The 17122-nt window shown below is 43.7% G+C and overlaps 1 protein-coding gene across 1 annotated transcript; it reads right to left on the reverse strand.

Annotated features, from left to right (window-relative positions):
* Nucleotides 1-1895: 1895 nt before the first annotated feature.
* Nucleotides 1896-4586, reverse strand: GAS1 (growth arrest specific 1). The gene has a single exon (XM_083352086.1). It carries the CDS (start codon nt 3803-3805, stop codon nt 2834-2836), a length of 972 nt encoding a protein of 323 aa, XP_083208212.1. The 5' UTR covers nt 3806-4586; the 3' UTR covers nt 1896-2833.
* Between the last annotated feature and the right edge of the window lie 12536 nt (nt 4587-17122).

The following is a 17122-nucleotide window of genomic DNA, read 5'->3' on the forward strand; positions in this document are numbered from 1 at the left end:
TTGTTGCAGCTTTTAATCTTTTGACTTGTCTTCCAATCACAGCATTGAAAAAGAAGTTTTAAATAAACAGCAGGGATACAAGATAAATAAACTTTTTTTAAAAGCAAGTGCCTAGCTTGGCACAGTTCAAACGCAATCCCCTGAGGACCAAGCTCTCTCTTTTGTGTTAATGTTTAAAAGATTTTCAAATGCTGAAGAGTTTATTCTTACTGCAAACATTTCTATTTACAAGGTCAAGTGTATCACCACTCGAGACAGCTTAAGAGCGTAATTATTTATCTAAGGGTGTTTGAGTGTAGATCAGTAGCTCTGGCAGAAAACCAGCCTTCAGAGGGCTGCAAAACAACTGCTAAGGCCAGTGTAAGACACAGGGTTGTCATTGTTGGTCACACATGCTTCATTATATCTGCTCTCTCCTGCATGAAAGGAAGGTGAGCTGGTTTGCAAAGTGCCTCCAATTCACCAATCATTATTCTAAATGTGTTACATACTTGACTATGGATTTGGTACTTAGATACAAACAAATGCTTTCCTATGAATTGCCATCAACAAAAATTTTGTATTTCAGTGAAAAAGCTGGGACACAGCATTGTTTCTGTGGAAATGCAAAATGCATAATTGGAATTGCTGTCTCCAATCATACACCAACTTGTTGCCATGCTAACAATTCATATCTGTATCTACTATCTTTGCTCAAAGGAAATATTTTTTGAAGGGAAGCAATTACCAAGTTAAGATATAGTTGGCAAGTTCTCCAATTGCTCAGAGGAACACCATTGAATCACATTAATTTATTTCATAGCAAGTAATCTGAAGAACAAAATCTGTACCAAACTATTTCCATTTATATTCCACTCTGTTCCTATTTGGAGTGGTTTAAAAACAACTTCACCATAACTGTTCTTTAAAAATCTCTCTTTACTAATTTACACATAAAAATACACAATCAATAGATATTTAAACATAGGGCCTTTTCACACAGTCTATAAAAATACAATGTTTCAGGAGGTCCAGAGAAACATTTATACAATTCTACAAAGTTCACAAATCCCTCAAACAATACAAAATTTAAATTCAGGCTTATTTGAAAAAGCTCTGTACATTATTTCATTTAGGGAATTACTGTTGTTTATATTCCTTAACATACAAAATAATATCTGTCTCTTTGTAATAAAAGAATAACAGATGTATTATTTTTTTTGCAGGTGGGGTACATTTAAAACTTTTAATTTCTTAAAAAATAAATTATTCCCAAAGTATACATTTTATAAAATTCTATATACAAGTAACAATAGCTGGTAACAAAACCAGTTTTAAATACATTTTATATAAAATTTACCAGAGGTCAGTGCCTTGATAGGATTAAAGGCAATATAACTTCTCAGGATTTTTTTACATACTGAGCTTTAAAAGTGTCTTTTGAAGATGGCAGTGCAGAGCTCTTTAGGGACAAAAGTTGCATTGTTCAATAGCCAACAGTTCAGCATTTTTTTTCTCCTAGGCTGAGGCAAAAAAGATTTACTGGTGAACTTATGTATTGCAATTTTAACTGATGCAAAAACCAATACAAACCCTGAACAGGAAACCATCACTGTAGGAAAACCAATGAACCTACATATTATCATCCCCAGACATCTAGAATGAAGTTGTGTATCACAGGAATGTAGGAAATATATGTATGTCTTTTCCCATAAAACTGGAAGCCACAGCTAATTAAAGCTTCCAAGGTTATGCATCAAGAAAGTAAAATGGAAGTATGTGCAATCATCACGGTAAATACACGCCAGTATTATACTTCATTCTACAAAAAAGAAGTCCTAAGCTTACTATATATGAATATTTGAAACAACTCTGAAACCTCTTCCCTCTATGCCTACAAACCTATCCAATTAGGAAGCATTGCAAGGAAACCTTAACTTCATTGTGGACAGCTTGAAAAAAAATCAGTCATTGGTACATTTACTGTTTACAATTTAATTATAACCATGAGACAATCTGCTTACAGTGTTCTTTAAAGTCATTTGCCAAATGGCAATAATTTGCATAGTGCACATGTACAGATATGTCATGCATACTGTATATTTCCTATCTGGATGCAGACAGGATTGAGAAAAAGTCCATTGTATGTAATTGGGCAGCTGCAAGTGGTGATGTCTGTGCACACAGCAAAATAAACACTGCACAAGCTACACCCCTGACATGCATAGTCAAGACATTTCTTATTATCTCATAAAATAACTAATGTGCAATATATGTAAAACCTACAGGTGAATTCCAAAGCATATTCATTTTGGACATCAACTGGAAACCCTTCTAAAGAAAAGTGTCAATAAAGGAGGGCCCAGTAACAAACCCCACCAGCTTTTTAATTGTACCAGATTCCCTTTCTTTAAAGCAAAAAGGGAATTTAATACAACAGGAGCTTCCCTTTCCGGCATCATTTTTTAAAAGAGAAGCGAGGAGAGAAAATGCCCATCGCCCATCCCGAGAGGAGATAAATCTTTACACAGCTAGGAACACATAGCAAACCAAATCCTGGACAAGGGGACTGGCCAACTCGGAGGTCTTCAACCTTCGGAGTTTCTCTCCACCGATGAAACTAGGAAGCTCAGGCAAGATGCTCAGGATACTGGCCTGTTTCGGGGATTCCTCTTCGTAAGATACCATGTTCCATGGGAGATATTCTGCCATCCTGTGAGAGACCCGGGGAAGCTCTGAGACCCTCGCCCGGCCAGTACAAACCGCACACCGGACAACCGCCACACGGCCAGCCCATCTTTCCTCCCTCTGACCTCGGCCACGGCCCCCCTCGAGAGCGTCTCCCAAGACTAAGCTAGGAGACCAGCAGCAGCAGCAGCAAAATGGAGGCGAGCGAGAGCAGCGTCCAGGTGGCCGCAGGGGCTGTGCCGCTGTCCACGGGCTTCCTTGGGAAAACCGCCTCGCCGCCCGCGACGGCAGCCATGTCGTCGAAGTAATTTCTGGTGGGCTGGCTGGGCTCCTCCTCGTAGTCCTCTTCGTAGTAGTCGTCGGAGGCGCCGTCCGAGGCGCCGCTGCTGCCGGGCCCCAGAGCGTCGGCCCCGAAGCACAGGCGAGCCATGTTCTCCTTGACCGACTCGCAGATGGGCCGCTCCAGCCCGTCGCACACGCAGTCGTTGAGCAGCAGCGCCTTGGGCACGGCCAGCATGTCCTCGATGACGGCTCGGCACTCCTCGGTGCAGCGCAGGCCGTTGAAGAGCTTGCCGCAGAACGCCATGTAGCGGCTGAGCGCCACGCTGCACCGGCTGTCCCAGTCGCAGCGCCGCCGCGCCTCCGTGCAGCCGATCACGCCGCCGCCGCCAGCTCCCCCGCCGCCCGCGCTGCCGCCGCCGCTGCTCGTCCGAGGCAAACACGGCTCGATAGCGCGCTTGGTGGCGCGGCACTTCTCGTCCTGGTCGCAGTCGCAGTCCTCCAGCGCCGGGCCCCGCCTGGTGTGGTTGAGCTGGATGAGCGCCGAAATGCAGTGGCTCGGGCACCGCCGCCTATTGGAGAAGGAGGAGGACGCCGCCGCAGAGGCGGCAAAGCCGTCCCCCTCGGCCATGAGCACCGGCGCGCACGCCTCGGCGTACTGGCTGTAAGCGTAGCCGCAGTCCGGCTCTTCCTGGCACTGCAGCATCGCCTGCCAGCAGATCAGGCGCCGGCCGTGAACTCCCAGCGGAGGAGAGGCGGCGCCCAGCAGCAGCACCAGCAGCCTCAGCCCCAAGGCGGCCAGTTGCGGGAGCAGCGCGGTCCTTAGGCATCGTCCTCCTCCGCTACAGGCTGCCACCATCGCGGGCGGCCTCAGGGCAATCGTGGTCGGGAAACGAGCGGGGAGGGCGCGGAGGGAGCGGCGGCGGCGGCGGCGGCGGCGGCCCAGCGGCTGCCGAAAGTAGAAAAGTTTGGGGAAGTTTTGCCGAGGGTGCGCATGGGGGTCTTCCTCATCAATCCATCCGCACGGCGCCCGTCCGCGGCCTGGGATCTTCCTTCGGGAACGGTTTTCAGCAAGCCCAGAAAAGCGGCGCGCCTTCTTTCCTTTTTGCAGCCCGACAGCCTCCGCCCCTTACTCCCGGGATGGGGAGGCCGGGAGGCGGCGAAAGAAGCCCGGAGCTGCGGGCTGATGGGCTCCCTGCTGAGTCGGAGCGGCGGCTTCCCTCCTTCTCATGCCGATCTTCTTTCTTGGGATCTCAGCGCATCTCCTTCACATGCCGAGCGGCCGAGCTGAACTTCCCGCGAGCCCCGGCCGGGCTCCGGAGGCGCGCTGAACCTCGCAGGCTCTTCTCCCGCTGTCGGGCAGGAGAAGCAACGGAGGCAGCCAGGACTCACCGCGGGCTCCCGCGCTCTCCCTTCGGCTTCCCTCGCCGCCGAATCCCGCGATCGGGAGTCGTTTCTTCCTCTCTTTGCCGACACTTTTGAGGACACTGTTTTTCTTTCGCGAGGCTTTAAATACAAAAGTGCTCTCCACGTAGCGGCGGCGGCGGCGGCGGCAGCGTGTTCTGATCCGGCCTCATTATGCATGCATGGAAAAAGCAAACAAACAAAAAAAATTAGCAACGCTTCTCCTCCTTATTACACATCCCCTCCCCTTGGCTGGAGCCCTCCGACTGATTCGCTCTTTCTCCTCTTCTCCACTCCCCCTCCGGTCGCTCCGCCCCTTTTCCTGGCTACGCGACCCGCCATTGGTCGGGCCGCGGTGGAAACTCCCCCTTTTCCCCTTCTTTCTTTACCATCTCTAGGAAAGAAGCGGGGAGAGGGCTGCTAGCGGGGGGCTAGCGGGCTGCCCGCATTCAAAGCTTGAAAGGAAAGGCTTAAAAAGATTGACAGTAGCCCCCCGAAGACACCCCCCCTCCTCCTCCTATTAAGGAAGTTCCTCCACGCCGCTTCTTAACAGGGGCGAAAATGCAGAAAGGCTAAGAGTTTGCGCCTGCTCTCTCCCGTTAACGCTTGCTAAGGCGTTTTAAGCTAGTTAACGGGTCTTCAAACTTGGCCCTTTTATGACTTGTGGACTTCGACTCCCAGAATTCCTCAGCCAGGCACGCTGGCTGAGGAATTCTGGGAGTCGAAGTCCACAAGTCATAAAAGGGCCAAGTTTGAAGACCCCCTAAGCTAGAAGGAACTTGGGAAAGATGAATGAAAGTTTCCAGCGCTCATCATCTTAATAAAAGAGTTTGCACACTTGTTTCACTGAGTGCTTCCAGAGAGGTGGATCGCGGTCTACTGTGCCCAACGGGGTTGAAAGTATAAGTTGCTCTGTGGGGATCCGGCAGGCTCAAGTTTGTTAAGACACGCTCAGGGGTCTTCTACCCACCCGCGCCGATCTCTCCTGACATAGAACCGGTCCCCCCTGAAACTTTTCACTTAAGACCATGTAGAAGTAGTCCACGACCACCACACCCCGTTTCGTTGCCTTCTGTTTCGCGTGTTTGAATTCCCAATCTGTCTGAACCCGGGGAAGAAAAATGTAGGAGTTGGCTTAGCTAAAAGAATGGATTTTGTATGTAAGAGGAGACGCATCTGAACGAGGTTCATCATCATTCCTCGGGAAAGCTGTAGAGCAGGGCTCTTCAAACTTGGCCCTTTTATGACTTGTGGACTTCAACTCCCAGAATTCCTCAGCCAGCCATGCTGGCTCAAGAATTGTGGGAGCTGAAGTCCACAAGTCATAAAAGGGCCAAGTTTGAAGACCCCTGCTGTAGAGTTTTAAAAGTGTCCGTTTTGAAAGGTGGAAAGCAAAGAATAGGACATGTTGCGGAGGGTTTAAGAACACATAGACATAGTTTGATGTAAGGGTTAAGGTACCACGCTGAAATAGGAGACTGTTAGTTGTGCTTTGGCCTTAGGCATGAAAGCTGGCTGGGTGACTTAGAGCCAGTCACTCTCTCTGAGCCCAACCCACCTTACAGAGTTGTTGTTTAAGCAGAAAATAGGAGGAAGGAGTATTACTTACTTATATAAAGTAATACAGGGAGGATAAAAACTTCAAATAAATGCATCTCCATCCTATGAACTCACATTAGTATATGTTATAAGGGCAAGAGGTTAGCAAACGTGAAGGGGTGGGGGAGGAATTTGGTATCCTTCGGCTTTGCTGGTAGTAACATCTTGAACATCATTGTGTGTGTGTGTGTGTGCGCGCGCTTGTGTTGTCCTTTTAGTGCTACCTTAAGTTTTACTGTTGCAAATATATTTTGACCGCAAGGGGCATCAGTGTCTGCTAGCTGTCGAGGGACAGCGCTTTGCAGGAAGGGAGCAGCTCCATCTGTCAGAAAAATCAGGGCTAAAGCTATTTTCCAGAACTAAAGGGAGCCTGGAATTTGTGGGAGAAAAGTTGCCTTAAAATCTCAAGTTAGTATAGACATATATCCTACAATTAGGAGTCAATATGAGAGAATCTGTTTCAAAAACGATCCCAATGAGCAAACTTCCCTATGAATTTGTTTTCAATTTAAGAAACAATCTCATGGGCATTTTTCTCACTGCCTCCCACCCTACCCCAGGGGCTCATTTTACCTGAGTGCCAATGTTTTAGGGCCTGGAATTTGATTTGGGAGACACCAGCCTATCCCAGTTTGCTTGGGAGAAAATCTCCCCAGAACTCAATCTGCTTTTCTTTCAAACAGCCTTTTTGTATGCAACAGTATACAGCAATATTTGTTGCCGAGCATCACAAAACAGTTTTCCTGTTTCTACTGCCCAGCAGTGTTACATATCCAAGTGAAGTACTGTATGCTCTTCAAAGGAGCTGAAAACTGTGTGTGTAACCTCTGCAGTTTTACTTCACAATAGGAAGATGTGAGATGACTGATAGTCCATTGAATTGTGTCTTTCTTGAACTTAGACTGACAAAACAGTGTCCTTCTCATAGTTGTCCCATCTCTGACTTAGTCCGTGTGTGATTACTTTGCTTCGGGCTCAGGTTGTTAGTTATAGTTCACTGGCACTTTTAAGCCAGATCTCTACTATGCTGCTACTATATACCACAGCATAACACTGTTCAATTTTTTTTCTTGTAGGATAATATACAAAGTGTACCTGATTACAAAGTTGTGTCTGCAATTCATATTCTGGCTTTGGTCTCCAACACCAGCTTGTCCTAAATTTGCCATCTCTTAAAATTAAAAAGGAAATTTGTACAACAATTTAAAATGTTATATGAATTATAAGTTCAGCAGCACCATGTTTAAACCTGCAAAAAAACAGGATTAATGGCCTAACAAACTTAAGAAATATAATTACCTACATTCATATCCATTAATTAGCAATTCATCCACTTATGTAGAAACCGCTTATTATATAATGTTAATAGTTCATCCAGCTGGATTAAATGTTAGAATTCCTGCCAGCTTTCATTTAATTGGAAAAGAGATGATGTTGAATGATAAGATTTAGTTCATGAGCAGTTTCAAGACATGCCTGCACAATTTACAATATGTCAAGCCAACATATTCTATCAGTTGGGATTGTAACCAAGGATAAGCACTCGGTAACGTACTGTGGCTCTAAAACAATAGAATTGCCAGCCATTTCCCAAGGCACCACACACAGTAGGCAAAACTGACTCCATCCTTCTGAGACACAGATTGTGTTAGCTTACTCAGCATTACTGATTTTAAAAGGCAAAGACATCCTCCAGTTGAGTTCCTGGTTTATATGTACAGTACATGTCTAGTTTTCTGATCTCCACCTTTTTCCAGAGTATATTTTGTTGTGGGAACCTTTGGTGGTTTCTTATTCTAGTGTTAAATCAAGTCTGATCCTGCAGAGTTCGAAGTCCAGATGCAGTTAGCCTCATGCTGCCCTGTGTTCAGACATATTATTGATTAGGACTATGCAGAGATCTATATCAGAGGGCAAAATATGCCAGGAACATGTTAAACAAAACATGTTTTTTCCCCTTAAAATATCATGGAAGCTATAGAGGAGAACTGCATGATGCTAGGAAAAGGCTTAGGTGCTTTGAGGTGTTTTGGCAGTTGTTACACATCTGTGAACATCAATCAGGTCATGGCAGGTGCTGTGTCTGAGTTACCAGCAAACAAGGGCTGTGTGAATGGCCACTGCTAATAACTGACATCACTGTTGGCAGGTCTGCTACCTCTCCCCAATCATAAGAGTATTTATCCTTCCAACACATTTTTTCTTGTTTGGATTGCAAAGAAGTACGTGACCATTGTGCTGTATTGTAAAGTACGTGATGGCTGTTCTGTAAATCTTGACTTGTTATGCTAAAAAGAAATAAGAAAAATCCTTTTAAAGTACTATTTTGGTGCATTCCAATCATTTCCCACCAATTCCAAATATAAGATTATGTCTTAATATTTTATTGCAATCATAAGAAGAGAAATCCTAAAGAACAGTGTGTACATTACACCTTTTGTAAACTCTCTTTAGACTTGTTTGTGGTCTGTGCCTCTCATATCTTTATAAAATATATTTGCGTCTTTGGCTGACTTCTGAAAATGAGATTGTTATTTATATCAGATGTAAGTTTTAGAGAGGGTATTTACCCCATGTATGGTAAACAGAGTGATATTGCTCAATTCATACTGGACTTGGGCTTTATAAACTTTTGCACAATGTAAACTGCAAAGCAGACCACACATGTTGCTAAAACAAAGCTACAAACAGAATAAAAGTCAAATATTCTTTAACTATTAATGTAACTGTTCCAAGTTATATACATAAAAATCATCCATTCAGCAAGCTGTGTGGCAGAAAAGTGGAAGATGTATCCTTTGTTCAAGCAGACCAGCCATTTCAACTACAACTTTAATTATAGGATGTATTTCTTTACACCTCACAGTAGATGATGGAGCTAGGCAACCTATTTTGGGATCAGTGGAAATATTTTGAGATGTTCTCGTAACATATCTTCCATGAGGGGCGCCAATCAATTGAATATGGTAGTAGATGTTCAAATATTGAGATTTTTCTGTGTCACCCATATAATCACCAGAATGATCTCTACCAAAAAATCGTTTGCCTTTTTTTTCCTCCCTAGCAGAAAAAGTACATTTCCAAACAAAACACTGGGCTACAACTATCTGTTATTTTTATTTTCTAAAATTGTTGATGCGGCCTACCTAGAGGCATCTTAAACACAAAGGTGGTTGCTTTGCTTTGGCCTTTGCTATTTATCTTGTGTTTTTTTTAATTAAAAGAACATTAAGAAAAGTAAGTTAAACAGGCAGAAAATTGGTGGATGCACATTTGTGCCCATGAACATCACAGTGCTCTCCTCTGATATAAACAAATATCTTTTAGCAAGTTTTTAATAATATAATTTCTAGATCTAGTATTCTTTTTTGATTCAGGAGCTCTGTGGCACAGTGGTTAGAATGCATTATTGCAGGCTAACTCTGCCCACAGCTGGGAGTTTGATCCTGACTGGCTCAAGGTTGACTCAGCCTTCTCTCCTTTCGAGGTCGGTAAAATGAGGACCCAGATTGTTGGGGGCAATATGCAAATAATGCTGTAAACTGTTCAGAGTGCTATAAAGAACTATAGAGCGATATATAAGTCTAAGTGCTATTGCGATTGCTATTGAGCAGTGCACATTTTCTGACTACCAGAGTAAATGACAAGGAGAAAGAAGACAGCATCAATCTGTGATGCTAGAAAGTGAAAGTAAATTAATTTCAGCTGGAATTATGATTTTGGACCACTCTTCATCTCATATGCTTGTTCTCTCCTTCAAAGTCTTGTAGCCCCCTGCCCCCCACAAAAAAATCTGAAAGGCACCATGTTGGGGAAGGCTGAAGGTAAATGTTCACTTCAACCCCAGGTTAGTATGGACTAGAATATTTAAATTGTGTAATGTTTGGTCTCTGGGCAAAATATAGACCCATTATGAGGACCCAGATTGTTGGGGGCAATTAAGCTGACTTTGTAATAATGCCGCTTGGGAGGTGTGTGAAAGCCCTAATAAGCAGGCATATACATAGAATGAAGGCTACTGCTAAGTTTGTAAGCCGCCCTGAGTCTTCGGAGAAGGGCGGGATATAAATGGAATTAAAATAAAAAAATAAAAAATTATCACATTAACTTTACACCAATCAGCACCCTTTCAAGTACTTTGCAGATATGCCACTATGCCAGATAGAACTTGACAATCTACCCTCATGACTGCTGTAATGTTGGTTTGTCAATCTGCTAGGAATGATGAGATCTTTATTTCATCTTGACTGCCTGGCAGGAGTTTTAGAAGTGGTAAGATTAAGAGGATTTACAAACCGCTAGAGAAATTGCAGTGTGGTAGGACATGGCCTACATCCTCTATTGCACGAGACTGAGGAGCAACTATAGAGGAGGTTCAACTTCCATTACCATCAAACAAGTCTTCAACATCTATCAGTGAATCGTTCCAGTGACCAGAAAGAAGAGTAGGGCTTTCACAACACAACCAAATAGAGATCTAGATTCATTCTAATTCCTTACTTCATCCAAGGGATCATGCAGATTTTTTTAGGCCAAACCTGGTAGCAGTTGTTGCTAAAGAAAGCATTTGTTCAGGGTTCTCCCTCACTGCTGTATTAATGTGCCTTGTGTCATTCCTGTATCAAAAAAAAGTATGCCAACAAAAATTTCTATCTGCTATAGCAGAACTTTACTGCACGTTTGCGGTGAAGCTCCCCTTGCAAATTTCATGTGGAACAGTTTCAGGACAGATTCACTAGTTTCTTTTCACATCCTGCTTGGTGTCATCTATCAGCACAAAAAACAATCCCTGATCATTCTCCAGAATATGTGGTAGGCCAGAGTTTAAGGACACTGGGTGTCCTTTCTCTGTCCTGAAGCCAATTTCCCTTGTGAATGGTTTCTTGGTCAGACAAAGAGCCTCTTCTGTCTCCCGTGCCCCATTCTATACTTATATGTGCATGCTCTCTGTACTTTACAGTATTACCAGTACACACACACAAGCGCGCGCACACACACACATGCACCATATAACCTCAGCGCAGCAGCAGCAATACCACCCAGTGAAAAACATTCAAACTTTACTAGAATATCAATATTTACTGGAATATCAATATCAATATTAATGGGGGGAAAGGTTTCCCAGATCACAGGACTTGCTAGGAAATCAATATACTAGTGTAAAAATAGAGGACAAAGACCCAAGGGTCTCATCTTTCTTTGCAGGCCAGTCCAAAATAGCCATAGAGGACAGTGTCATAATTGGATGGCAAGGGTGTGCATGTGCCACAGCAGCCTCAAACAACCAACGACCTGACAGATCCCACTCCTGATTACACCATCACCAGCATTCCCACTAAGGCACCATAGAGAGTCTAGATGGTGAGTTTTGTGTTGGGAAGTGATGGAAAATACTATTTTCACACCAGAACAGCTAAAGATAACTTCAGTGGGCTGAGAAACAGAAGGAGGCAACATCTTCAGGACAGATCCTTAAAAACAGTAAGGAAAGCATCTTCGTGTTGCAGTAAATAGGATGCAAGGATTTGCTCAGGTGTGTGTGTGTGTGTGTGTGTGTGTGTGTGTGTGTGTGTCTCTGTGTCTGTGAGTGTATGTAGGGGGATGCGGTGGCTCAGTGAGTTAGAATGCTGAGCTTGTCTATCAGAAGGTCGGCAGTTTGGCGGGTCAAATCCCGAATCCATGTGGCAACCTAGAATGAGAAGAAAAAATGGCTGCAGCCATGCTTGCAGTAGAGCTGACAATTACACTGTAAGCAAGACTTTCAAAAGCTCCTGAGATTATGAAGAAACTCGACAAGGAAAACTTCAAACTGATTCAGTTTCCCAAGTGGTATGAATTTAAAATTGAATGGCTTCTGACATATCCATTTATCCTAAGAGCATCTGAAGCTGCATGGATGTTAAAATGCATTTTTTCCATCTCTAGTGGCAAAATATATTTTTACCACTAGTCATAATCATATTCGAGGTTTATGGAGTTTGTATCCAAGCCAAGTCCTATTAAAATACATTTTTGTGCATGTAAAATATACTCTGTTTCTAATTTGGTATTTTATGAGTATATTTTCAATATCACAGCAGGGTTATAGTTTAGTTTTAGTTGTTCAAGAGGATAATAATCATGAGTCCGAAGACAATTTTTCTCATGCTACCAAGGAAAAAGTTTTGTCATGATTCTATTTATAGGTAGTCCTTGACTTATGACCACAACTTACATTGCTAAGCAAGGCAGTTTTTAAGTGAGTTGCATCTCATTTTATGACCTTTTTTCCACCATTCTTAAGCAAACCGTGCAGTCATTAAATGATTCTGGCTTCCCCCACAGACTTTGCTTGGTAGAAGCTAGCTAGGAAAGTTACAAATGATGATCACAAGACCCTGGGACAATGCAACTGTCAAAAATACATACCAGTTGCCAAGTTTTCTCATGAGGCCATGGGGATGCTGTAAGGATTGTAAGCAGTGGTGGGATTTAGCCAGTTCGGACTAGTTCAGCAGAACCAGTAGCCAATTTTTTGTTGCCTAGGCCCAGAATGGACTTCCAGAAGCAGCATCCACACTGAGAACCGGTTGTTCACATATTTGAATCCCACCACTGATTGTAAGTGTGAAAACTGGTCATAAGTCACTTTTTCCAGTACTGTTGTAACTTTGAACCGTCACTAAATGAATGATTGTAAGTCAAAGACCACCTGTAATCACAACTGGAAAGCATCCTCAGGTTTTTCCAGCAGTCACTTCAAGGCTGTATTTTGTGTCTTGGGAAAGGGAGTCCAAATGCTGTATTATTTGCTTAAAGGTGATGGCAAAGGAGATAAGTAGCATTGTTAGGGAAAGATATACTGATGAAGGTTCTCCGTAAATCCACATCAAGTTGACTGAAAGTGGAGTCATGATAACTAGACTTATTTTCTTGTTGGCTTGAGATGTTTTGCTGCTCATCCAAGCAGCTTCATCAGTCAGAGCAAGTCAGTTATGAAACTGATGAAGTGGTTTGGATGAGTGGCAAAACCTCTCAAACTAACAAGAAAATAAGTTCAGTTGTCACGACTCCACTTTCAGATGATTGTTAGGGAAACTTTAGTCCTTTATTCTCTTACTTTATAAGAGAATACAAGAAAAAAAAAGATCCTGAATGTAGTTGAGCAGAGCATGTTTTATTCATATGCTTGTAGATAGTTCAAAACATCACTTGGAAATGGTTTGGGCTTCAATTAAAAAGGGCAGTAGCTCAGATGAATAGGAAGTGCTGCACCCCAAGGTGAAATCCTTCAAATGGTGGTTTCTTCATAAAATCCATGCCTAAAGGAACTCTGTCTTCAGCCTGTTATATATTGCATTTCATGACTAGACTTTCAAACTGAATTCACCGCCATCATCTCCTACTACAGAACATCTTGAAAAAATCAAGCTACAAATAATGCCTGTTTTTAAAGGTCAAAGAATCCAGAGAGAGAGAGAGAAGAGAGAGGGGGAAAAAGTGGAAAAGACTATATTTGGAAAGAAATATTCAGGAAGTCCTGAATATTTATTTACTGATATCATCTTCAGAGCCCAAGGGTATTTCAGAGCACAGGCTGCTACAGTTTTTATTTTTTATTTTTTTAAAAAAATAAAACTGAGTTTTATTTCTTATATATCAATAAACAAAATACCCCATAGACCATGACACCCAAATAATGTGCTCTTTTATCGGAATTTTGCATTTCACATTTGGCCTTTCTGAAAGGAACTTTTGCGATATTTTTAGGGAAAGTTACAAACTACATCAGAAGTTGACACAAATTAAGTGTATCATTTTAAGAAGTTATACCATGTTATTTGGGTTTAGTAATGGTGCAATGGGGATGCGGTGGCTCAGTGGGTTAGGACACTGAGCTTGTCGATCAGAAGGTCAGCAGTTTGGCGGGTCGAATCCCGAGTGCCGCGTAACAGAGTGAGCGCCTGTTACTCATCCCAGCTTCTGCCAACCTAGCAGTTCGAAAGCATGTAAAAATGCAAGTAGAAAAATAGGGACCACTACGGTGGGAAGGTAACAGCGTTCCGTGCGCCTTTGGCGTCTAGTCATGCCAGCCACATGACCACGGAGACGTCCTCGGACAAGCACTGGCTCTTCGGCTTTGAAACAGAGATGAGCACCGGCCCCTAGAGTCGGAAACGACTAGAACGCATGTGCGGGGGAACCTTTACCTAATGGTGCAATATTGTGTTTGTAAATATTCCAAGGCAGGACATGGTTTTGGAGTTGCTAGTTGATTTGAGAGAGATTTACAATAAGAATACTGACTCACATTGGTTGTGTTGGCTTGTTTGTGATATTTGGAAACTGCTGCAACTGTAGGACTTTAATAGCATACAACAAAGATACATTCCAAAAAGTCCGTAGGGACAGGATAGATTACATGCTTATTCTACATATATTTAATATTTCCCCCTGTGACCTTAGGCCAGTTATCCCCTCTGAGCTATAGTCACAGTCATTCTCTGAGACACATCATTTCTCCGGTCAGGGAATGTCGACTGGTGGCCCCCAGGGGGAGGGCCTTCTCTGTGGGTGCTCCGGCATTATGGAACCAACTGCCGGTTGAGCTCCGGATGGCATCGGACCTCCGATCCTTCCGTTGCGGGTTGAAGACCCACTTGTTTGAGTTAGCTGGTCTGGCCTGATGGGGAATATGGGTTTTTAATTGGTTTTTATTATTCTATTGTTGTTGTATTTTAATTGGGCATGGTTTAATTCTCTTTTAATTTTTGTATAGCTATTTATATATGCCCTGTGAACCTCCCTGAGTCCCTAGGGAGAAGGGCGGTATAGAAATCAAATAAATGAAATGAAAATGAAAATAAACGTCTTCAATGCATTGTGTATTAATAGGTTTACTGAACTGGGGAAATGCAATAACAGATGCTAAGAAAACAACCAATTTAGTGTGGTCTCCCTTTTCTTCTCACATTCCACTTTGTTGTTCCCAGAATCCTCTATTTTATTATGTTCTTAAGCCTTGGAGTATCATAACTGAAATGTTATTACGAAGGCGAAATATAGTGAAATAATTAAAATGCTGCAATTAGGTTCAGGTTAAATTCTCATTGACCTATAAAGTCCTTGGAGGGCTTCTGGGACAGTCCCTTCTTTTTAATCTGATCTATTTCATAGAAGTGTTATGAGGATAAGATGTACATTTATGATTTTCTGGACAGATTGATTGCTTCACTTCAAAACTGAAATTCAGAAGATAATCTGTCACAAGAATTGTTCTGGAACGGACTCATTACAACAAGAGACTATAACAAGAACGTGCTTTACAAAAAAATAATAATCTGTAGATCCTGACACGTGTTCTTATTGAATTAATCTGAATAACTATGGAAATAACTCTAGGGATTAATGAAATATGTTTCTTTATATGTATTTCGTTTAACTATAAACTGAAACATTTCTGGGCTCAAACAGCACAGAAGTGGAAATCCATATATCCTGCTTGGTGTGTTGCAAAGACACCCCCAGTAATCAGTTGTAGAGGATACATCTTCATACGTTGCCTTTTGTTTCCTTGCCAGTCTGTTGCTAAAGTGATCTGCTTAAGATGTTCCAGTATGTAAGTGTTGATTTCCCTTTTGTCCTGGCACAAAATCTCCTATACCAGTGTTTCTTAATTTTAACAACCTTAGGATGTCTGGGCTTCAGTTCCCAGAATTCCCCAGCCAGCATGGTTGGCTGAGGAATTCTAGGAGTAGAAATACTCCCCACATCATAAAGTTGCTGAGGCTGAGAAACATTGCCCTATAGCAGGGGTCGGCAACCTGAAACAGTGAAAGAGCCACTCGGAACCGGTTCTCTCACAAAAGAAAAAAAACTGGGAGCTGCAAAGGACGTGCATGCGCACGCATGTGCAAAACAACAGGCTTGATTGACAGAGCAGTGGAGCCTAAGGGGAGACATGCAGCCGCCCTGCCCCCTCTGCTCTCATTCATTCGCCTTTGCTTGGAAAAGCTTCTCTCGCTCTCATTCACTCATGTTTTGTTTGCAAAAGCTTCTCTCTCACTCTCTCATTACCTCACCTTAAGCCTCTTTCAAGCTCTCATTCACTTACACTGCTCAAAAAACGTTTCTCTCTCACTCTCATTCACTCACCAACTCAAAAGGCCAGCCACGGCACCTCCATTGACTTCCATGGGGACGCTTGGTAATTAAAACCACTCCTGCTACTCCTTCTACTGCTAACTTTTTCACTTGGTGCTTGGTTCCGATTTAACCTGAGAATCCCCGGATGTCACTGCTGGGGGTGGAGGAGGCTGCCCAGGTTCGGCCTTAGCGGAAGCCAACGACAGTAGCAGTGGAGGCGGTGGCGAGAGAGAGATGCTGGAGTTCTGCCGCATCTCCATCAGCCTCCGCCTCCCCCGCAGAAACAAATCCCCGTGCCGGCTCTCATGGCAGCAGTGAGCCCCAAGGAGCAGGCAATCGCTCCGGCGGTGGCGGCTGCTGTTGGGGCCGTCCAGTGCAGTCTCCTTCTCTTTGTTTCAGTTTGCTTTCTGCATTTGGAACGAAGACACAAGATTTGGTGTTTCTCCGCACCCGCTCATCAGCGGGCACGGAGAAACACCCATTCCCTTTGCTGAGCCATCCCAGTTACTTCCCTGGAGCACCTTCATATCTTGCAAGGGTGCACAGGGAATCCGTGTTTCTCCACACACGCTGATCAGCGGGCACGGAGAAACGCCCATTCCCTCTGCTGAGCCATCCCAGTTACTTCCCTGGAGCACCTTCATATCTTGCAAGGGCGCACAGGGAATCCGTGTTTCTCCACACGCGCTGATCAGCGGGCGCGGAGAAATGCCCATTCTCTCTGTTGAGCTGTCCCAGTTGCTTGTGTTGTAGGAGGCAAGCATTTGGAATGAAGACTCGAGATTCGGTGTTTCTCCACATGCGCTGATCTCGCGCTCCTTACAGTCTCCCTCTCTTTGTTTCAGCTTGCTTTCTGCATTTGGGATGAAGACTCGAGAGAGGGAAACTGTAAGGAGCGCAAGATCAGCGCGTGCGGAGAAACACCAAATCTCGAATCTTTATTCCAAATGCTTGTCTTCTGCAATGCAAGCAACTGGGACAGCTCAGCAGAGAGAATGGGCATTTCTCTGCGCCCGCTGATCAGCGCATGTGGAGAAACGTGGATTCC

Source organism: Vipera ursinii, assembly GCF_947247035.1.
Source record: "Vipera ursinii genome assembly, chromosome: 2".
Lineage (NCBI taxonomy): Eukaryota > Metazoa > Chordata > Lepidosauria > Squamata > Viperidae > Vipera > Vipera ursinii.